Here is a 24,672-nt window from a genome sequence, read left to right as displayed (position 1 = left end):
AACTTGCCTATCCTTGAGTTCCAACAAGAAAGAGTGTTCTTATTCACTTGATCCTGTGAGATTCTGTGTTCTTTGCACTTGTTCATATTCCTTTTGGATTTTGTAGGTTCTCAGCCTTTTATATCAGTAATTCATTCACAATTTCAATAACATTTTATATTTACAATTTTGTATTGTTTTTATCTTCTGCACTATGACACCCAACAACAAAAAAAGCTTTGTTACTATACAGTGCCAACAAGAGGATGGCTACTTCCTTTGCTGTCCACGCATACGTCTTTAGGATTTCAGCCAGAGGTCAATAGAGATTCTCTGAGCCAGCTCAGCCTGCACATGGCATAGCACTTATTACAACTTGTACCGTTTAGACTAAGATTCATTCCACCCTCCAAAGGAAATTTTCACAGATGATCCAGTCAGTAGCTGAATTATGTTTATTCCACTTTGTTTCATTTTGTACTAATTGAAAATATTATAACAAAGTAAAAGCATAGCAGTTAAGTATATTCTGCATAGGAAATGAATCTATAAGGACACACTGTAGCTGATGGTATTGAAATGCTTTTCTGTTGTTTCTTTGAGTCTTGTATTTTATTAATCAATGGACTGTTTCACACTAAGATGAGGAGGCAGAGATTATTGCAATTGTGCGAAAAAAGTCTGTACTATCACTGAAATGCAGAAGAACAAAGAACTGAGCTGTGTGCAGATTGTGAGGGGATTAACGTGGAAGTGGTTGCATAGAATTTCTGATGTAACCTAAAACCCAATTTAATGTGGGCCATTAAAGGAAATTGTCAACTTTTTTTCATTCAAACTTTGATAGAACTTCTAACCCCAGCACCAGTTAGATCTTATATTTCTAACATTACTTCCATTATTGTATTGGCATGATTTTGACTGCTGGACAATCAACATTTGCAAAAGCATTGCAAATTACATTGTGTTCCCAAAGTAAATATTTTGTTTTGCTTCACTGTTACTGTAACAAATTAAATGAACTAATTAATACCTGAGGCATTAATCATCTCTTTGCATGCAAATCTAGTGAGCTGGGAAAAGGTTTGAAGAATCAGTGAACCTTAAGAAACAGTATCGATGTGGTTTAAGTCCTAGTAATTATACAGATTTAATGCAATCTCTTGTTTCTTTCACATTTTTAGTTTTGAAGTATTTTGTATTGTTCACAACATCTATGAACAACATCACACTTGAAAGTTTTCATTTATGTGCTTTCTACAATTGAAACTTGCCTAACTTTTATTAAAAAATAAGAAAACACATAATCCTCACATATAACTCATATTAAATGACTGCATAAATCATAAGGAAGACTTCTGGTGATTTGACACTTTAATTGTCCAACTGCCAACATTCTTGCCATAGTAATGAGAGTAGTTTAAGAAAAAGCCTGTACCTGGGGTTTTGGTTTGAAGTTCTATCAAACCTTGGCTTACTGACTTGCCAAGGAAGTTCTAGTCATTTCTAGGTGTTTCTAAATTTGCCTGGTCATTTGGCTTTTGTGCTGCTTTAATTAATAAGATAAGAACAGGGACAACTGTAGAGCCTTGATCAGACAGGTTATAACCAACCATGGAATGCACTTGCTTTTGCTTAGTGCTGAATGTAATTTATTGTAACCTTATAACTCACAACAATATTACAGTAATTTGAGAATTTACCTAAAATACTTTTTTCACTGCACAGATGTATGCACAAACTCTAGTTTAATTCACACAGAATGACCTTCCTGTGTTTGATTCTGTGTGGCATTAGCATGTGCATGTGCATGCTGATTTTCTCTGGATGGTCTGATTTCCTCCCTCCCACCATCCAGAAATAACTTTGCTGTGTTTTATAGTCTCTTTTAAATTGTCCCTTTCTCTTTGCTCCTGTAATTGACTGCTGTCTTTTGCAGGGTGAGAGCATTATGCCTTGCACCCTATGTCTTGAGGATAGGCTATGGGTTACCATGACCTCCAGCTGGACAAGTGACTCCATGACAGTGGATGGATGGTGCTTTTATGTAACCCATTTTCTTCAGTGTTAATTTTCAAGTGATCCTTTGCTGTAGATATGTTTTCCTGTAGAAACTCTACTGATGCTAATTTTACCAGAAACATTAAACATCTAGCATACTACAGGACATTAAATAAGTCTTGTGAATGTCTGTCATTTGCCCTTTATCATGTTCTGTGTTTATTTTTTTCATTCTTTGTGCTTTGATTTCTCCTTGGTAAGTTAAGCACTCTATAATTAGCTTTTGAAAAGCCTAGTAAAAGCTGATTGCAGTATCCTGGCTCAGTACACGTCCCAGTAGCTTTCACTGTTTTTCTGCTAGGAAGAAATACAGTAAGCAGATGTTATTTTGTTTGCACTGACACTGTCTTCATTCATTCATTGTGTGCTTGCTCCGTAAAACATGGAGAATGTGTCTTAGACGCTCGGTGTTCAATTCATTAAGCCACCTGAGAACAGGGCTTATGTCATACATTTTAATACAATGCTAAATTGTAGTGTAATAACTACATGTTCTTAGTCAAGCATCTGTGTTTTACTAGATTTTTCTCAGAGATTGAAAAGTGGCATAGCTATTTCACTCTGTGTCTGGACTAAATCCATAGATTGTGTCTGCTAATTCTGGTTGGTCTGTCTTTTTGGTGAACCCAATTTTCTGTTACAGTATCATCCTTCAATGGTCGTGACCTGGCTTATACTTTTTGTTGATACTCACACGATAGCAGCTGTTTCCCCAGTGCTGTGAGCTGCATATTTTTCTAAGCTAAGTCATCTGCACAGAAAAATTAAAAACAGAAAAACATAACAGTGCTTCCAAATGTATGGAGGTCATTTGGCCCATCTATTCCATTTGGTAGTTAATTGAACCAATGATCTTATTCAGCTGTTTCTTGAAAGACACCAGGGCATTGGTTTCAACAGTATGGCAGTGAAGCTTGTTCCATACTTAGTACTGCATATTGAATACTGTTATACTATCCTGTTTCTCTTCTTTTCATGTCTTCTTGTTTTTGTAACCTGTTGCTGACCCCAGGACAGTCTGGGACTAAGGCTGTGAAAAAGAAGAAGTTGTTTTTGTAACCTGTTGAATTGTTTTCTGGAAGAGTTAGCATTAAAATGAGCCATTTAAACAAAAACGTAAGAGAATGACTATAAACACACAAAGAAAACTTGCAGAACAAACTGTTCTTTATGGAGGGTATAACATTTGGTAAATAAAATATCTCTGTAATCGAAGATGATCATTGTACTGTTTCAGTGGTATACAGGGCATAATTGTGTAATTGTGAATGTATCTTTATACAGTATGCAAAAACATGCATTATTTTAAATGCATCCTCTTTGAGGGCAGGTTTTTATATTTTCAACAGCTAATGTTGTAGACCTGATAGTAATTTTTAATTTTAAGACCTGAGCCTTAATTATCTATGAGTTTTTTATTAGCATGACGTCTGCAGTCAACATTCATGTTGTTTATATATTCTTATGTTTATTAGAGTGTAGGCTTTGCTGAATTTCTGTAATGTTAAAAACAATATAGCCTGTGCATGAATGATCATTGTTGTGCAACTCTTTGGTAGAAATGGGAAATAAAGTACAATATATAAATATACAGTTCCCTCCAAAAGTACTGGGACAAAAAACGTGTTCCATGTTGTATACACGAGAAATCTAAATTCACATAAAACAAATTATTCTGGGTCATAGTTCAGAAGGTCACCTTTTATTTTCAGAATATATTATATATAGATATTTATTTTGGTCTCATCTGTCCATACACCAATCGAGCCCTTCTCTTCTTGCTGCTGATGAGGGGCTTACACCTTGCAGTACAGCCTCTGAATTCTTCTTGGTGACGTCTCTGTAGATTGTGGTACTAGAGATTTACACCCCCACACTCTGGAGATTATTTTTGATTTCACGAACAGTACTCATGGGGGTTTCTTTACACTTCGAAATATTTTTCTGTCATCCGCTGCATTTGTCTTTTTTGGACACCCTGTTCTCTGCCTATCGTTTACTCCTCCAGTTGTTTCCTTTTTCTTAAGAACATTCCAGATTGTTGATTTTGCAGTGCCAAGAGTCTCACCCATTTCTTGGATTTTTCCTGTCATTTTCCAAACAGCCTTCTTTTCTGTCATAGTGTGTTCTCTGGTCTTCATGTTGGTTTTAGCTGACCTTCACAGCTCTTTTATGTGTGTGACATGTATGCAACTTGTAACACCTGGGCAATTAGAAACACCTGTAAATATCTGATGAAATTGAAGCCAACTAAAATAAAATGTGGTTTATATAAAATAAGTTATGTTGTCTACTAGTTTTGTTAAGAGGCTGTCCTAAAAATGAGAGCTGCTTGTCCCAATTCTTATGCTCATCTTAAATGAGGGGGGTTGAGCAAAGAAGTTGTTGTATATCGGTAAAACATTTATGCATAAACATAGCCTTATGTAAAAGGGGATATTCTCTGCTTTTGTCTCATATTCATCTTGTGATTTAAAATCCAAATTTCCTGAGCATACAGATATGGACTAATTTGATCTCTTGTTCCGTTTTTTTTGGAGGGCGCTGTATATACAGTACACTGATTTTTTTTTTCACTTGATAACATTCTACTTACCAAATGAAAGTACAATAATGCATCACCAAATGTATTTGTGCTACTTAAAAAGACTTACATCACTGTCATACTATATATTTTCTACAGTTATGAATAATTTTGTCACAGATTATTTAATTATTTATTTCTTCATTTTGTCTGCTCAAACAACATCAAAACAATTTGGCATATTTCTATTTTCTTCTGTAAAAGAAACAGTGAATTTACTGTAATATGATATTCTAATGTACTATACAAGTGAGCAATTTATGCAGAAACAAATACAAATAATTTTTGTGGTCTTAATATATTCTATTTGTATTTCAGGCACAGAGTGAATGTGATTCAGTGCAGGATTTTCTGCACTTAAGTTAAACTCTTTAGTTCATAATTATTATAAAAGCCAATGGGAAATGGTGTCAGAGTGAAGATTACTCTGGCAGTTCATGTAGCTTGCTGGTAATACTAGAGTTCCTCAGTTCATGAAAACTTTCAAAATTATTCTGTATAACCAAGCATCATAGAGGTTTGAAAACTGGTGGAACACCTTATTCCATGTCCAATTATTCCAATTTGAAGCATCATTAACTTCATCCATAACCAAAGGTTTGTAAACCTGCACTTGAAAGGCTGATGCATCCTAGGGATGAAGGACCAAGATTTCATCATATACATGCTGCAGTATAGTGCAACTTTGGAAGAATTTAAACATCCAAATAAGAGGATGCCATTCAGCCCAATAAGCTCACTGGGTTGCTACTTGCTAATTGATCTGAGCCTTACATCTTTACATGAACAAACCTATGGTATCATCTTCAATAGCGTAACTTGGTATATAAATTATTACTGCATGTAAAAGTACATTAACATTTAATATTGAGACTGGAAATCATATGCTAGAAATTTAATATTTAGGATCTTTTGTGTATTAAAGGGTAAGTAACTTTCCCTTGTGGTTGAAGGGATTGCTTTTGTTTTTAGTTTTTAACAAGTAAAAAATTATTATATTTTGTAATAATTTAATACCTTTTGTGAGAAAATGTAACAGTTATAGTAGAACTTGTTTTCTAATCAATATATTGCTGTTTATTAATATTTATTTTGTACTTACAGCAGCATGCAATAACCAACAACATTTTGCTTAATTAAAATCAAAATCAAAATCAAAATTTAGAAGTTACTTTTAATATTGCTTTTTTATCAGGTAACTTTTAATTCATCCCTTACAAAAGGGATTGGCTGTTTTACAATGTGACACCTGTCACAAGTGAAATTAACATTGGCTTAGCTCTGAGAAGCCTTAGCCCTTGGAGTGTGAAGAATTGAATTGACTGATTGGTACCAGTGATGCTACTATTGCTCCAGAGGAGGAATTACAGCTCTTTTATGCAGCATTGTTTCCCTTCAAATTGTGGAAGGAGATGTGCAGTGAAAAGACAAATTAGAAGCAAATTCTGTACTAAAAATGAAATCTGTAATATACCCTAAAGGCAAATGGGCACAGTACTGAGGATGTTCTGAAATCCCTCGCGCAGAACTATGTTATGCAAGCAATATAATGCAGGATGTTCCCCTTTCACTCCTACCATATGTATGACAGCTGTGATACTTTTTAGTTTTGACAATGTTATATTGGATTGGCCTCTTAAAGATAAAAAAGCATTTTTATGTTCCTTTTAAACCTCTGCTCAGATTATGGGAAAAATAACAAAAACAAAAATTTACAATTTGGCTTTTGTCAGCTTTCCAGGGAGATTTCTATGTCTAATCTTTTTTCTTAGATTTCTTTATAAAATATTCACTTTTGACAACATAATTCCAAGTAGGAGAACAGTAACGTTTTCAATACTTTTCAATATAAAGTTGAAAAACATCTGTTTAATCACTCTTGCATAGATTTCCAGGATGACTGCATATGAGTAAAAGCCACAGGACTCAGTCTGTGAGCTGTCAGTTTAGATTGATGTCAGAACTCAACCTGAAGCCTCTTCACACTTGATATTCATTCTGTATAGAACTTTTTAAAGAAAGATCTTCTGGCATATTTAACATTATTGGCTAATTTAATAAGAACATGATAAAAGTGTTTATTAAGCTATAGTATTATTTTAAGTTAATTGGACACTTATTCAGCAAGTGACAGGTCTTACTGAATTAGTGACTTACTGAATTACTTATTTTAAGACATGGGGGTTGACGCATAACATATGTAAATACTGTGTGTACAGACTTATTTAAGGTTAGTTATTTCCCATGGGCTCTTGGCAATGACAAAGTAAATTTCGTATTAGCATTCAAAGTGAATCAAAATAATTCAATACGTTATAGACTGTACAGACTATACAAGATTTGATTAATGTTATCTTATATAGTCTGTAGTCTATACAGACTGTTTGCTAGTGTTCAAATGCTAATGTTGTTTTGTGTTTGCTAAGGTTCAAACAAAGAACAGCAAACAGCTTGTAAGACCACACGCAAGATTATAAGCAACAGGAGGCCATTTAGGCCATCTAACTTGTTTGGTTGCTAGTAGCCAGTTGATGCAAGGATCTCATCCAAGTGTGTCTTAATGTATCACCTTCAATCACAAGGCCGTGTAGCTTGTTTTTGACTCAACCTATCCCATATATAAAAGTTCACCTGTTCTGCTTTAAACGTTCATCCCCATAATTTCCACTACTATACTCCTGTTTGTGTTTTACTTTTGAAGAAATAATTGCGTTAATTTTTGCCTTTCCTCTTTTAGGTCAATGATTGCCTTTGGTGATTTTGAATAAATGAATCAGGTCTCCTCATAGTTTTGAGTTTCAGGATTGTGATAATTTTTGTGATGTGTTAAAGTCCAGCTTCTTAAAACTTATATTCAAACTTAAGTTATTTGAAAACTTTGCATAATTTTTCTGTGGGATTATTCTTGTAGACAGACAATTCTGCATACACATCATCCCATTAGCAGCCCTTTAACCCAAGGAAAAAACAAGCACAAAAGAGACTTTTAACATGTCATTTAACATAAGCATTGTCAATTTTCAATAAATGTCAGTGCATGTAAAAGTGTAATATCAAAGTCAAGGTCAACACACAATTATTAACTTAGTGTTTTATTAATTGAATAAAGATCAGTGCTGTTCTAGTGGATATATATGCAATCAATTTTACATTTCATCTACTGAAACAGTAATTTCCTCTCATTGAATATTAAATCAGTTTTTCTACTTTGATGAAAGTGAACTATTTATCATATGAAACATGGTCATTTTGGTGTAATTTAAAAGTTTCTACAGAAGACATTTAGAGTCTCTTTGGTTCATTTAAGCATTTTTTCATGTCTTTGATAGAATTAAAGGTAGGACACTAAGCTGTTCTGTTGACAAAGTTAAGGTGCGTTGTTATTTAACAAAACACTCTATTTTCCATTTTGGAATTAAAATAAATAAATAAAATAATTAAAAAATAAATACAAATTATGCTGTTTTTATCAGTTTTGCCTTAAAGGAACATCTCTCTCCAAGGCAGCTTTGCCTTTACTTCTTGGGTTGTTGCTTAGTAGACCAGGAGTGACTTCAGATAAATGTAGCTTCTCAAAGCATTTACAAATCAAAGATACATTTTAAACATTGCACCCCAAGGGTGATCCCAGAGAATACACCCTGCCAGTCTGGAAATGGAATTGTGTCTGAAGGAAAACAGCCTTTGAGGAAGATTTGTCTTTGAGGCGAAAGTGATTTACTGAAAAATAATATCTGCTAAGAAATGTCAGTAAGACAAGCCTCAAAAGAAATGAGGGTAACTATTTATAGACCACTAACTTGGATATTTTTGGTGAGTCTTAGGGGTTGTGCTTACTGAGTTGAAAATTGCAAATTGCTAATATGATGTATTTTCATAAGAATTAGCATAGAACTGAGCCAAGTCATCACCGACCAATCAGTCATGTTGTATATAAACTACATGTAAATTAATGGACATAAAGAGCTTAATACAAAGTGCTTGATGAAAATAAAATAAAAATTGTATTATCGGAGAAAGTCGCCATAGATTTAGAAGAGACAAAACTTGTTTAGTTAACTTTGATTTCTTTGACGAATCAGCTGTATCTGGATAGTTATAAGGTGCATGTAAGAATTGTTTTGATAATGTTCCAATTGAAAGACTATTCTCAAACCAAAAGTAACAGGAATCCAAAGAAATGTAATACATATGGATTAAGTACTGATTTTTCTGCAGAAAACAAGCTACTGATAAGGTAAGTTACCTCAAATTAGCTTTTGGTTGCGAGTAGGGCACCACAGGGATTAGTGTTAGTAGATTGGTACTAATTTATATCAGTTCTGTAGTCTCTGGCACAGTTGGTATTCACATTAAGTTTACAGGTGAGGCAGAGTTACAAATAGTATATCAGCAGGACAAGCTGTATAAGAGGACTTAGACTTTATTCAGATGTGGTCAGAATTTAATGTGAATATGTTTAATGTTTTGCATGCAGATAGCACTAAAATACTTTTGAAATATCGAATTGGTGATACTGAGCTACATTAAACAGTGTAAAAGCAAAGTGAGGACATATTAAGTATGAAAAGATACAATTAAGGGTTTTCCAGATAGATTCAATTTTTTACTACTGAAGGATAAACTGTTGCTTAGTATATTTTTAGTATCCCAAGACCCAGGATTATGCTCCAATAGCCTCCAAATTTATTCATACTCTTGAAGTGCTGTACGAAAATTTTAGAAAAGAATATGTAGGAGTATCTCACAGTTTTTAATCTTTTACATGTTAAAATATAATCCAAATTTAATCTGTAAAAGTTCAAATAGATCCTTAGCAGTAATTGTAATAAGTAGTTTTCTAAATATTGAATGGTTATATTGAATGGTTGTGACTACCAGAAATAGAATGTTATTGTATAATTTTACCTAAATTTAATGTCAGAAAAAAAGATGTAAATCATATCTACTGGAAGTAAATCCATTCTAGTTTTAAATGTCACCTAATGAACTGGCTTCCACTAGTTGGTAAAGTTACTGAGGATGTTCTGGGTAATGTGATTTCGGAAAAGAACGACCATCTTTCCTAACCTGCTACTCTAATGCTACTAAGAAGTGGGGGCATTGTACTCAAGAAACATCTGTTAGCAACTTGATGAATGTGTGAAGAATTTGTAAATAGTAATATATTAAATTGCTTAATTAAGGCTAGAGTGAAGATGTTATATTTAAGAATACGTGATAATTTGAGAAGGTAATACCGTTCTTTGTATACTATACTGGAACCGCAGGTAACACCAGGAGATTAAAACAAAAATGTCTTTACAGAATTGTAGATGTTTTGCACAGACATAATAATGTTTAGAGGCAAATTTCTAGGGATTTAATTCAGTAAGGTTGTGGAAATCTTTTAATACAGTATGCTGCCTTCAGTATTTTGTTGTGTTTTTTTCAGGGAAGCACCACAGGCTGTTAAAATGACTAGCATAAATGCATGTTTAAAGACAGAAGGTAGTGTATGCCATTAATGATGCATTGAAAAAGGTAATGTCAAATCAATGAAGCAACCTAAGATTGTAAGATGAGATAAAAGAAGCATTGTGTGCTATTTTTTACAAATGTGCTGAAAATTATAGAACTAAATTAGCAATTTTAAAATCTTTCCTTATCCCAAAAGTTTTTTTCATTTCTTATCAGTGCTGCTTAGCAGTCATTGAGGTATTCAGCTGTCATAGTTGCAGATGCAGAACTCATTTTCAGTGGGGATTATCAGCACCATGGGCATGGCATAATACTGTAACTGCACATCTGCCATACCCTGTGCCTCTGAGTAACACAAACTCATTTGATTTTGAAAGGCTCATAAATTAGAATTTTCATTATGGATATAGGTGTCTTTATCAAACTAATTTGGTATTCTATTGTGTAAACTAAGGACATACACATTTCTTGTTTTCTCTAAAAGCAATGATAGGTCCATTGTACTGTATGTTTTAGTTTTTAGATATGCAAGAAATAGCTACTACATGTATTTAACTTAATACAATTGCAACATTAATAGTGTTTTAATTTGGATAGTCAGGACACTTTTAATATTTTTTTAAAAAATACCAATAGCTGTGGTCTTTCCAAGAAGTGGCTGCAGTGCCATCCATTGAAGAGGAGCTTTTGAATGAGTGGTTAACCTGTATTTATTCCTTACAAGCAGAGGGACATTTCCTCATCCTGAACATGCATGCAGCTGTGTCTAGAACTTTTGTTTTGTAGCACATCAAAGTTAAACCAGCCTGAAAAGTTCAGTATGAGTTGTATGCATATTTTTACATAAGGGAAGTCTCCCATTCTGCATCAGAGGCCTGTTTCAGTGGAAATGTAAATTAATTCAGGGAATGTCAGCTTCATAAAACAGCTTGGAATCATAACCTCTATAGGATTATTGCTTTTGTTTTATATTTAACTGATTTTTCTGCTTATTTTTAGAACCATTGTGATATTTCAGATTGAATTAATGTTTTTGAAATTGGAAATAGGAATATATTTTAGAATTCCTGTGAAATATGTCCAATATAATTATAGCGACCTGCCTTGACTAAATATTATTATTGGATTTCATTCTAAATTACTCAACAATGGCCTGGAAAACATTTGGAAAAAAGTATATGTGTCCTGGAAATGACCTCTAAATTCCTTGGAAAAATGCAGTTCTAATCTTTCAATAAGTGTATTTAAAATCACAGATGCATATAAACGATCTTTCCATTTTACTTAAGATCGTGCAGATTGGTCACATTGTATTCTGCAGAAATAATGTAACAAGTGACCAGATACAAATAGCTCCCTGCTTTTTGAATGCAGTATCTCTCCATTTCCCCTTCCTGCGCTGTGATGTCCTGCCCTTCATTTGCACAGTTATACGCACCCCAATGTCTCACACATATTTTTATAAAAGCAGACTAGGGACATTTATCATCTGTTCGTGCACTGCATTGACTGGACAGCACGCAGATAAACATGAAGCTTGCCTAACCCCAACCTAACCTGAAACCACAGGCCATATCGTTATTTGTAATTAAAATACCACTCATGGAGATACAGTATATAATAAGACAATTTATAACTTGGTAAAAACTATTCAAATTGAAATTTCACTGTCGTTTAGATAAACAGAGTTAAATGCACCTACCTTAAACATCCTTATTTACAAATATAATTTGATGTTAAAAGCAATCTTTTTTCTAAAATTCTCAATTAAAAATTATTGGAATGACTGAATGCAAAGTTTTATAATATTAACCACTGTACAGTAAAATGGTGCTGGAATAAAACCAAACCAGTTTTGCTTTTTAAGACTTTGAGACTTACACGATTCCTAATTATTGATTCAGCTGTATATACTGTGGATATTCTTCTGAGCTTATGCTTTGCACATCTGTTTTAAAACATCATGACATCTATTTTTGTGTGTTTGACTTTGAAATACTCTACTATTGAATGTAAAAACTTTCTAACTCTACAAATGTCAGTTTCTACTGCATATTTACTAATTATCAAAATGTATCCGAACTGAAATAATGCATCACTGTTATTTCTTGTTATCTTTTACGTTCCTGAAATAAATTGACTTTTTGCTGATATGCAGTTGAAGTCTTTCACAGGCAATACTCAATGTGATTTTTTACAGTCTTGTAAAGAATATATTACTGTGCGGTTTGTCCTACATTCGTGTATTCAAGATGATGGTGGATTGTACTAGAGGTTAACTGCAGCTTAATATTATTAACCAGTTTGCCTTGTGAACAGTCCACAGGCATTGCATTAAAATATTCTGTTTCAGGTAACAGAGTATGATTTAGGAAACTATGCTATGTACTTTAACAATTTACAATAATAAGTTTAAATGCAATTTGGTAAAGTTGCCAATTTAGGACAGATTTATTTTGGGAGGTTTTTGCATCATTGTGATATTAGCCTATAGTGCCTGCCTATACTGATCTACATGAATACTGGGTTAACATTAATGAATTGTGGCTATTTAGACATCATATAGGCTATATTTACTCTGTGTTCATGGGTAACTTGGTCAATATTTGAATATTTTGTCATTACTGCAAAAAAACTTACTTAAAAAACCAAATTATTTCTCAGATATGATATCCACCTACATCAATTTATTCTAGTCTGCCAGTTTGTCTCCTGGCCTTAACAGTCGCTGGCTGACTGAAATTAAAGTGCACTGTAAGATGACCTTCATTCTGGTTCAGGGCTGTAATGTTAAAATGTTTTGTCAATATGTTTCGGACACTGGAGTTGACAATTTAAGAATATGTGCTGTTTATTATTTCATCCCTTATTGTAAGCTGTTTAGTTTAATCTTTCATTTGAATTGTTAAGGTTGATTTTGTTTTTTAAATAAGTTTTTCTTTGCAAATTATTTTAATTGAATTTATTTTTATTTTATTTTTTTCCGCATAGTAGCTTAGTTTTGTAGTTTTTATTATTTTACTTTAGTGTTTGATAGAAATGCAAGTCAATAAAGACATTTATAGATTTAACAAGGTTAAAATGATAGAAGAAAGGTATCTGGAAGAGCACTTTAACAAAGACTGGTCTGCTCACCAAGGCTTTTCTATACCTACATGTATGCAGCTGGTACTTGCATGTTAATTTAAAAATGTGTAAATTCAAAATCAAGAATTAACTATTGTGTGGTGTGTATCTAGTTGCACATGCACATAATTAAATGCTTTTGACAGTATATGTAAGTACTAACGTGTAACAGAAAACCAAAAGTAAATCTGTAAGTGTACCATTACTACTATATAATCTAGTTTAAAAAATCTTGCATTTACATTATAGGCATGTTAAACTGTAGTGCTGAATATGTTAAGGACAATAATGAAAGGTTTAGGTTCAGAATGTGAATGACACATGAATTATCAGTACTATTTTTTTTATTGATGTCCAAGAATTAATATTGTATACCGTAAATTATCATTTTGTATGTTTCAAAAAAGTTGATAACCACTTCTACAGCTTATATCCTACTGTATATGCAGGTCTATTACACTTACAGCATTGTTACTTTCTGACATCTGGTTATGTTGCAATCATATTCATACGTGATATCACATTTCTGTGGTTTCATATACCGTGAAATGAACTAATTGCATTTCATCTGCGTCTTATAACCTTTAATTGTGTACAGGGGTATTTTGTAAGTAAAAATGTAAATGTACTGTAATCTGTAAAAATGTGAAGTATAATTCAATCACCAAAGAATATTGCTTTTCTTAATTTTTTATCTCAAACATTTAAGAACATTCAAGATGTTCAAAAGAATGCCAATTAAATTTTGTATACAGAAGAGGTTGTTTGCACTCTTTGTTACATTAATATTAAAATTATTTATAGGCGTATTTGTCAAAGGTTTGTTTTGCATCTTATATATATATTTTCAAAATATACTACAGCATTGGTGGACAGAAAAAATCTGTGTTGAGCTGATAACGTGTACTGGTCTTGCCTTTTTTCATTCCAAAGCAACTAGAGCAACACAAATCTTACTTTTCTAACAGATAAGTACAAATCCTGACTATCAAATAGATAAAGCATAAAGAGATCATAAAAGGAAACGCATACTTGCCTTTTTCCCACATTTGGAGGTATCCATTTTTTTATAAATGTTTTTTAGATTAAGAAAGTGTGATTTTCTAAATGAGGTCTTGCTAATGTGTTTGAAATCTAGAGCACATTTTCCTTTGATTTACATTCCATGCTTTTGTGGTATATATCCACCCCTTTGTTTTACTTTTCATTGCTTAAACTTTTTCACATGAATCTGCGTAAAAACATCCAGATCTGTTTCATATGTAGATTCCTACTCATAATTACCTATCCAATATTAAGGGCCCATATTGTATGTTTCTGCTTCCTATGTGGATCATTAACATTAAATGTAATTTGCAAAGTTTTTGCCCAGTCCCAAGTCAATTTGTGATGTGAATATGTTTTTATATCATGTGTAAATTAAACATGTTTGCTGACAATAAAATAATTAAAATCATTGATACTAAAAAGAAAGGGAAACAGACCTAATCAGATTATTGCTGTACACAATTGGTTATATTAATAATAATAATAATAATAATAATAATAATAATAATAATTGCTTACACTTATATGGCGCTTTTTCTGGACATTCCACTCAAAGCGTTTTACAGGTAATGGGAACTCCCCTCCACCACCACCAATGTGCAGCATCCACCTGCACATTGGTGGTGCAGGTGGATATTGGCCCAGTCAGATGTTAGGCTCCTTAAGAGTTTCATCTTTATCATCATGTTAATAGCAGTTCTCAGTTCATGTGCATATAATACCTTGGGTCCATGCAGTTTGTCATTTCAGCATTAGTTTTTTTATGAGAAGGCTTATCAAAAGCTTTCTGAAAAATCAAAATATATTAAGCATCAAAATGATACAATACTGGTACAGTATGTGGACTAAAACATTATACTTTTACATGGTGCTTGCAGTGAAGTGAACTTATTTTGCCTTGTGCATTACTGTATTTCAGCTTCTAGTCATGATGGTTCTCATGTTGATTTAATAATTAGCCTGCTTTTTATTTGATGACAGATAATAAATAACTAAGTGCAGATAATACTCCTTTAGGGACTGTAGCTTAAGTGATGGCATCTATTCCTTACTTCAGAATGAGCAGTTAAATCATTTTGATAAACACCTGTATTTCTCTTCAGAATTAATTAGATTTATTCACACAGTGTTGGGCATGGCAGCAGAAATATTCCAGTGAGGTCTGCATAATAAACAATAAAAGGATGAATGCTTTTTCTGTGTTTGATGTAGAATTTAAAATGGTAGATTTGTCTTCATGAATTCCTTAATTGCCAAAAGCAATAGAAACGGACAAAAAACGTCTGTTTTGGGGAAAAATGTTCATAGCTCTTCATGCCACATTCATTTGAGATAAAAAAAATACTGAAGTGTTCCATTTTCTTTTAGTTTCTTTTACCTTATGCCTCTGTGCTGCTATTAATTTACACTTAGCCACTTAAGTTTTACTTGGTTGAGTGATGTGGCTCATTGCCACAACTAGCACTCTACAAAAACATTTCCTTAGGAGTTAGAAATGGGCACCTTACTTTTTATACATTTAGAATCACTATTTTTTAAATTCACCCATTTTGGAATAGCCCATAAATATGTAAAGTAAATTTCACAAAGGAAGCAATAAGTGCTTGGACACAGATGTGCATTACATTTTCTGTGAATTGAATTGCAGAAACCTGCCTCTGTTTTTCATGGCAATACAGTCGGCAACATTATTAAATTATTATTTCTTAAAGCTGTGATAAATATTGATTTGCTGCAATAGTTAAATAAGCTCTGATTTTGTAATTTTACATTTACATTTTATCTTTTAGTAAGAAATTGCACAGTTACATTCTGAGAATGTGAAAAACATAAACATGCATGGCACAGTTTATTCATTTTCATATCTTTTGGTAATCTTAATACTGTTTGTTGCAAAGGAGATTGGAATTTTCTGCTAGTGTGTGCTATGATAATTAGATCACTTGTGTTTCTCTGTAGAATGCTTTGTGTCAGCACAAAAAGTCAGAAGTCTTCAACATGTTAATAAAGAATTAACAACTTAGCTAATGTAAACTGTTCAGTTTATATCTTATTACATTTTTTTATTTGTTTTAGGATTCAAAAGCATTTTTAAATTTACATTTCCATACTTGCATATACATTATTAAGCTTTTTGTTCCAATTGACCACTTGATAAAGACGAATGCAGATAGTATCTTATAAATAGCTATCAGCACAAGTTAATTGCAGTTTTTATTTTAAATAACATTGCTTTAAATTCTTAAGAATAGTTGCAAAAAACAATACTTAGGTGCTTTGCATCTTGGTAAGCTGGCTAAGGCTGCACTATGTGCATTTCCATTGTACAGGGTATTTGTATTCCATTGTATTGCCTCTGCTACTTTCTTATCCACAATGTAAAATGTATAATTTTTTCACAATATTTCTTTTCAAGTGGTTTGTTTTGCTACTTTTCTCCAGACTGAAATTGAGATAGATTAGGCTTAGATGTGTTGCTTGGCAGACGACTTTCTGAGAATCTTGGCAGAGGTTTCACCCAATGTCATGAGTGGTTTCTAACTTGGGTTGGGTAGTGTTAAGCAAGTGTTAGACAGCTCCTCCTGTGAAACATGCAACACAAATTCTATTCTGAGAACTGTAAGATCTTGTGTTGATTGAGTGCGGCTGCACATTTTGTCATGCAGCTTAGACTCTTTTTTAGCCTAGAGTAATTGCCTAATTTTCTAGTTGTTTATCCTAATCTTTTAAAACCGGCATCACCAATCCTGGTATTGGAGAAGAAATCTAGCAGGTTTTTTAGGTATAAAAGTTATAAATAACCACTGAATCATCAAATTCTAAAAACCTGTAATAATTTGATTATGATCGGGTAAGTAGGTTAAAAATAAAGAAGTCCTTTCAAGCCAAAATTAATATAATGTCTAGAATACAACAGTTAAGAGTTTCTTTGACTGAAGAAATTGCTTAATAGATCAGTAATTGCCCAGTCTTTAAAAACAGATAGTGTAAATTAACTTATAAGCCTCAAGTTGTTCGGACTCTTCAAGATATGGGATGGAGACTTCTGCTTTAAAAATAGTTGTCTTGACTATATTGATTCTGGCAATTGGCTTTTACTGTTCTTTTTATTAAGCTGAGAAACAAAAATCAGCATTTTATCCACTAGATATAGATTTGTTTCCTTGATGTCATTATCTTTCAGGTATTTCCAAAGGCAGTAACTTTGTAGTTATAGGAATCTTCTTTGTCTTTTCTAGGGACCTAAAAAGACTACAAATGATTATAGTAATAATTCCTTACCCTTATATTGTGCTTTTTTCCCACTTAAAGCACTTTAATGGGAACTCCCCTACAACACCACCAGTGTGCAGTACCCACCTGGATAAAGGCCATGCTATTACAATATACCATACTGTATATACTTCCACATTTTATTTTACAAGAGTATTACGTATGTTGGGTCTCAAAATAAGGATGTGGACTTTTGAGGACACATTATATATAGATACAAGTTATTTGAGCCACAGAATTTCTGCAGTTACAGCGTAGACCAAAGGAAAGCACACATAAAAATGCAGTATGTCCATTGCGATATCTGAAGCCCCAGTTTTTTGCTAATGGCATGCCGCTATCTTCTGTAGAGAATAGATGTCATGAAGCTTTGTGTTTCTCTCACAGTGTCACTTTTATCTTTCTGGCTTTGTTGAACTGAAAATTCAGGACTACCTTCTACTTGTCTGGTTGCAGATATAATCATGGCACAAGAGCTAAGCATGTAAACTTAGAATATTATTTTTTGTTTCACTTATGTCTTAGAAATACTCCCAAGGGAGTACTATTCAATAGTAAACACAAACAAGAAAAAAGGGATGGCTCTCATGGTAGAAATCAAGGTAACCTTGCAGGAAGCAGGCACACATTTATGAAAAGTTATCGATAACCTGTTACCATAACTTACTCTTTGCTACCTTATTCAGGGGAAAACGAGTGACATTTCACAGTGCTCTGTTGTTACATTTTCCCCTGGAATGCTCAAAACCAAACTGACAAGCTGCCTTCTTTTTACCTCTTCTTTTCACTTGTGCGTTGGTACTGCTTTAGTGTATCATTAAACCCATATCTTCTGTCCTGCAGGGCAATCATCACAAAGTTTGGCATCATAGTTCAGATGACATTGACACATTCTTCAGATGCCCAAATGCATTGCATAAACTTAAATCATGATGCTAGTTGTGGCAATTTCAGCTGATAGTTGAGTCTTGTTAGTTCGCGCTGTCTGTGCTGAGAATGTGAAGCACTCCATTGTTGATTACTCCGTCACCCTGGGTCATGTTTTCTGCACAGTGAAAGATGTCAAGGTTGACAATCAATAAGAAGAGTAAAACAGGAGGATATGTTCTCTGAGTATACTGTCCAAAAATAACAAAAAAAAATGACCTAAAGGTAAACCGCCTCAAAAACATGATATACTTGTGTGCCATGCCTGTAATAAAGTTCAAAATAAGTGACATTTCTAAAACCTAGAGTAGTTTATGTTACTAAACCTGTTTATTGATACCAGTGTATGCAGTTTTCTTGAAATTACATGTAGCCAGACTATTCAGATTGTAATGTCTGGCATCCCATATCAATATGTAGTGTTCCCCGGGATGTTCAGTGATTTTTTTTATGCAAAAAGACAGCACACAGTAGTGGTGCATTATTTGCTCTTGGTTCAGTTCAGTACTTTGAATATGGCCTTGTCTGGACCACATTCTGGGAAAACAGGGGGAATGAGCTACCACATCCGGTAACCTGACCAGTTGCTGGAGAACAATTGGTCAAGAGACTGTTTAAAAAGCAGGAAGCGAACACTTTCAGGGACAGTCAAGGATTAATCTGCTGTCTGGAGGTCAAAAGGTAAACATTCTGTATGTGCTTTTCAAAAGAGGGAGAAGGATTAACAAAGGATAAAAGGAGCTTATGGAGATCAAGTTTTGAGAAACATTTTGGGGAGTGACTGAGGTGCTATGATTGTTTTGAAGCCAGTATGCAGTTTAGCTACCCAGCTATGATAGTCCAGGGACTTTGTGAACACATTTAGTCGGGAGCTCAAAAAGGAGCTTTAGCTTTTGTTTTGGTTTCTAGTGACTATTTTACCCTCACTATAAATAAATTGCATTTGGGCAGAGCGGTGGCTCTGTGGCTAAGGATCTGCGCCTGTGGCTGGAAGGTTGCCGGTTTAAATCCTGCAGCCGGCAGAGGAATCCTACTCCGTTGGGCTCCTGAGCAAGGCCCTTAACCCCAACTGCTCCAGGGGCACTGTACAATGGCAGACCCTGCGCTCTGACCCCAGGCTCTCTCCCTATCTGTGTGTCTGTGTGTCTCATGGAGAGCAAGCTGAGGTATGTGAAAAGATCATTCCTAATGCAAGAAATTGTAAAGGGTTAATAAAGTAATGTTATTATGTAATGTTATATATTATTTTTTAACTTTACGTCTGGACCCACCTAATTAAAAGATCCTGTTACGACACCCACAAAGAGTGTTTGTCAAAATACTTTTTATGTTGTGAATAGAACTCTATGAGCACTGCAAAACACTTCAGTCAAACTACTGATTCGTTTTAAAGCTTCATAATTTTACATATTAGGTAATGTTAAAGGAAGGCAGCATGATGGATGGGATTGATCTCGAGAGGTTGGTTTTTGCACATCTGATATTGTTTTGCACATTACCTGTTATCTGTTGTTGTATTTGCACATTGCCTGTTGTCTCTGTCTTTCTTTTTTATACAATTGTATTGTTTTTTTGTACTGCTTACCATCTGAGAGCTAGCTAAATAGCATTTCGTTATACCATATACCTGTATATGAGTATAATGACAATAAACTTGTTGAACTTGAGATGTTGAAAGCACTCAGTGGTATTGGGGTTTTGTAGTTATAATGCCTCTTGAGTGTTACATGGAGTGTGGGCATAGTACCTTTGGACTGGCAGATTGGAGTGATGATCCCCTGGAAGCTGGAACCTGCTGCATAGGAAAGAAATGTCAGAGTACCTGACATACAGCATACAAAGTGTCACTACAACATTTGAGGTGCAGGCCTGAAGCAGGTGTTTGTGTGATGAAACCTGCTAGGGGTCAATTGAATTAATATTTTTGTTCCTGAGACAGCCGCAGTTTGGTGATCAGTTAGTCATTGTAATTTATGCAGGAGCTTCATTTCATCGTATGTTAACTGTATATTCACTTGAATAAAACATTCCAAGTTTGATCAAGATCCAAACAGTTGGTGAACAAAACCAATTTACCTAAGAGACTGCGTTTTGCCAAATATTTGATGATTCAGTGTGGGTGTGTAATTGATTGTAGCAGCTTGTGAGGTGCAAATGAGCAGCAACTTTGCTGAAGAAAGCTGCCAAGTTCCAATTCAGTCAATGCAGTGGTTATCAAGACAGAGATAGCTTTAATTGAGATAACAAAATTGCATTATGCTGTTATCTTGGTACATGCAGGAACCTTTCTGGTTCAGGGTAAAAGCTTTGGTTGTTAATGTAACCTGCCAAGTTTCAAATCAATTGGTACACTGGTTCATAAGAAAAGTGAAAGTTTGAAGCTGTAGATAAGGCCACCATCATGGTTAACTCATGTTTTAGTATATCTGCTTAGAATTTACTATGCTGCCCAATCTTTGAACATGAAAAGTTTCCATTACAGTAACTAACAAATTCAGTGCTTAGAAGTCATAAGATAAAATCACTTTATTGGCCTTATATAATTTCTTGTATTAGGAATTTGTCTTTGCGTACCCCAACTTGCTCTCCATGAGACACACAGACAGGGAGAGAAGCTTGGGGTCAGAGCGCAGGGTCAACCATTTATATTGCGAGTAGGATTCCTCTGCCGGTCGCGGGATACGAACCGACAACCTTCCAGCCACAGGCGCAGATCCTTAGCCACAGAGCCATTAATAGGACAAAACAACTGAGCATTATGCATGAAATCTTAATAATCTTTCTCAAACCACTAAGAAATTATAATTAGGAGTATTTGGGAAAGTTATCTAAAATTAGGCTGGAAGAAGCAGTTTGGAGGTCATGGGTTCTTTTTTATTTGTTAATGACAATATCTTAACATTAAATTTAAGCAGTTGTGCAAAAGGAGAAAAAAGTGAGAAACAAAACCAAAGTATGCAAAACAATTTCCTAATTTTTACTCTTTAGATACATGACTGCAGAAAACAAACTTAGTTTTTATGCTGAACTCCACTGTCTAATTTCTCTTGAACTCATTTAAAATTGAATGTAGCTAATTAGAGCCTTTGTGATAATTAATCGGCCTGGTCATTTATAAGCTTCAAGTGATTCTTTTAAAAATCATCTCTGACATTTAGCCTACTCAGGGATGACTTACATAACCGTGCAGAAAGATTCATGGCATTTACTGGATTGTTAGTCACTTTCTTGGGTCTTGTTCTAAATTGTTTTATATAATGCACCCTGGAAAGATTTGACTGACCTCATCTCATGCTTTCTATAATTGTCCATTGCAGAGAGACCCTTCTGTTTCTTTGAATGACAGATTATTCCCTCAACTGAATTTTTTAAATTCTTACAAGAGCAACTGTATTGACAGCAAGAAACCAGTAACAGTATGAGTTCTCATGCACTTATGGTTTTTCTTAGTTTTGTTAGGGAAAATCCCTAAAGATGTTTGACTGATTTCACAGCTGTTCTGTTTTCTCTGTTACAGCCTGTTAATTATGTTTTCAGGTTGTCTTGAAAAGTGTTGAACATTAAAATAAAACATATTGTCACTTTATATTAATGTATTTCTGGTGCATATTTTAATTTTTGTTTAAAAGGAAAGAAAATTTGAATATTAATTTTAAGTATTATTATATACAAAACCTTGCAAAAGTATTCAGCCCCTTCCAATGATGTCCTGTTTTGCTGAATTATAAGTTATGTATACACATTTAAGTCAAAACTATTCCTCAGACTGATCTTTTTGATGGGTGAAAGAAGTTATACACCGTTAAAAACTGCAAAGAAAAAACAAAAACTAAAATATGTTGATTGTATAATTATACATCCCCCTGTGCCAGTATTTTGTGGAAGCACCTTTAGAAGAATTACAGTTGTGAGTCTGTTTGGGCAAATCCCTATGCACTTCAACTCTGATCAATTAAAAAAACAATACCAATTTTTTCAACAACTAACACATTTTTGATTGATAAATTTAATTTATGACAATAAGGACATTCCACCCAAAACAGCAGTTTCTATTTGGATACCCTCCCATAAAATTATTTTCTAGGTTGTAATGATGAATGCATATCCATGGTAAACAAATACAGAAAAATGGCGGTGGAATGTATTTGGTTGATTTTTTTGAAGGGAGCTGAAAAATAATTTCCCATCATAACACTAAAGTCTAAAGTAATTTGCCAGTTGTTATCAATTCATTTGCTACTGAAAGCATTTTTTCATCATGCAGGAAGTTTTTTATATAGCACTGTCATTGAAAGATATATGGGGAAACTAAAAGCAAAATATAATACCTAGATTTTATACAGATGTTTTCGGTCACTGAAATAAGATGCACTCCCTGCGAACATTTTAATTTTTCCATGCTATACTGTAAAAAACTGAAGAAAACTTTTTTTTTAGAGAACGTGCTGCAGTTAATTATGTCACTCATTTTCCAATTTCAAGTTATTTCAAGTTATTTTTTAATACAATATATCCATGCTCATGATGGTCAGTGTAAATTATTACTGTATTATCTGTGATGGCACTGAATAAAATGGACACAATATAGTCACTAGTTATATACATTGCTGTTAAACCTGTCTACATAGAAGTAAGTTGCAGTGTGATGAATGTTTAATTTAGAATATGCTCTATTGACCTCTGGGTGCGAGAGTACTGAATTGCAGGTTAGAAAATTACAAAAACACCCACCACTAGTTATAACTGATAAGTTTCTTTTGATAATATTTTGATGTATTTGCAAAAAGTGTCAATTTTGGAAAGAGATTTTATAATAGGAACTATGTTTTACTGTAAAGGTTTTCTATCCTTTTTTAATATGTATTCTAAGAACTGCATTTTAATAACTGTTTTACAGAGCTGGAGACATGTCAGTGCATATACTCACAGGAGATGCACAGATACCATCGACCCTACAGAGGATCTACATAAAATACCTCAACCACGATTCACAATGTACAGACAAATATGTGAAGGTAAGCATAGCTTAGACAAGGACATGTCTGGTTCAGAGTGAAGATTTTGATAGTCCTGCTGTCTGACCGTGGAGCTGTGGTACTTTTTCCAGTCTGTGGTCTCAGTATCAGTGATTTAACCATTTGGCGTGACTGTAGAGGTGACCAGAAAGCCTCCCCTGGACTTTTTTCTCTCAATTTATTATAACGTAGTCCATGATTAAATTCACAGTTATTTAGTCTCTTCACAAGATTACGAAAGATCACGAAATGACTTTAAATTCCTTTCAGTTTAAAGCACTGAAAGGGGGGAAGGTGTGTTAGTTACCACCCAGTGTTCTTTAAATCACAAAATATTAGTCCAAGAGCACAGTATTATGTAAGAAATATACAGTGCCTTCAGAAAGTATTCAGACCCCTCCACTTTTGGATTTTGACACACAATATCCCATAATGACAAAGTGAAAACATGTTTTTAGGCTGTTTTGCAAATTTATTAAAAATAAAAGACTGACATCTCTCATTTACATAAGTATTCAGTAACACTTATCAGTAATAATAGCCCAGGATCTGGTATTTCTAATCTATGTTCTTGCTACCTGCAAGCAATACATAAGATTTTCAGACCAAGGTGTGAGACTTTAGAGTTATGCATTTACGTACCAATGTGGCTAGCAAATGGTCTCGTGGTGTATTACTACATCACAGTATTTCAATATGGATTCTTGTGTACACTTTGTTGGTGTTCATGCATTTGGTTTGCTAGGAAACCCTGGAAATGCTGCTCTTAATTTTTTATTTGATTTGATTTTTGTTCTTTTTCCCTTTTCTTTTAGGGAACTGTAATAATGAAGCACAATTTAATTGCCTTGACAAGAGGAGAAGATATGCTTAAGGCTGTAATAGAAGGTAGGGGAATTTGGTATTTTTAAATATTGCCATTCTATGACACTGCAGTCAGTTATTGAAGTCTGATGTTTTGCAGTAACTTCAAATTTAAACCTTTTAGGATAATTTTTGTGGATATTTGGTTCAGGTCCTTTCCTTTCTTCATTAAATGAGGAGCTGACTAGTTAATACATTTATTTCATGTCTACTTTTTTCCAGTGTATTTGGTGCTAAAACATAAACTGTTTATAATGTAACCAGCTTGCCTTATGTATTATTTGTATATACAATGCATATTCTCTAATGTTCCAGCATTCAAGTGATGCACTTAAA

At 33.8% G+C, this 24,672-nt stretch overlaps 1 protein-coding gene across 3 annotated transcripts in view; it reads left to right on the top strand.

Moving 5' to 3' along the window:
* pot1 (protection of telomeres 1 homolog) overlaps window positions 1–24,672 on the top strand; it is a 90,617-nt gene that overhangs the window by 5,428 nt on the left and 60,517 nt on the right. The window contains exons 1-3 of one of the 3 annotated variants that reach the window (XM_088645155.1): window positions 8,348–8,861; window positions 23,355–23,472; window positions 24,288–24,360. In XM_088645155.1, the coding sequence (XP_088501281.1) occupies window positions 8,752–8,861; window positions 23,355–23,472; window positions 24,288–24,360 (301 nt within the window). In that variant the 5' untranslated portion in view covers window positions 8,348–8,751. Of the gene's footprint in view, window positions 1–8,347; window positions 8,862–23,354; window positions 23,473–24,287; window positions 24,361–24,672 lie in introns of those variants that run through there. The other 2 variants (XM_088645154.1, XM_088645156.1) reach the window with 2 other exon arrangements.

The sequence above is a fragment of the Lepisosteus platostomus genome, chromosome 9 (assembly GCF_059453375.1).
Source record: "Lepisosteus platostomus isolate fLepPlt1 chromosome 9, fLepPlt1.hap1, whole genome shotgun sequence".
NCBI classification, from domain to species: Eukaryota; Metazoa; Chordata; class Actinopteri; order Semionotiformes; family Lepisosteidae; genus Lepisosteus; species Lepisosteus platostomus.
This window is presented reverse-complemented; position numbering and strand designations above follow the sequence as displayed.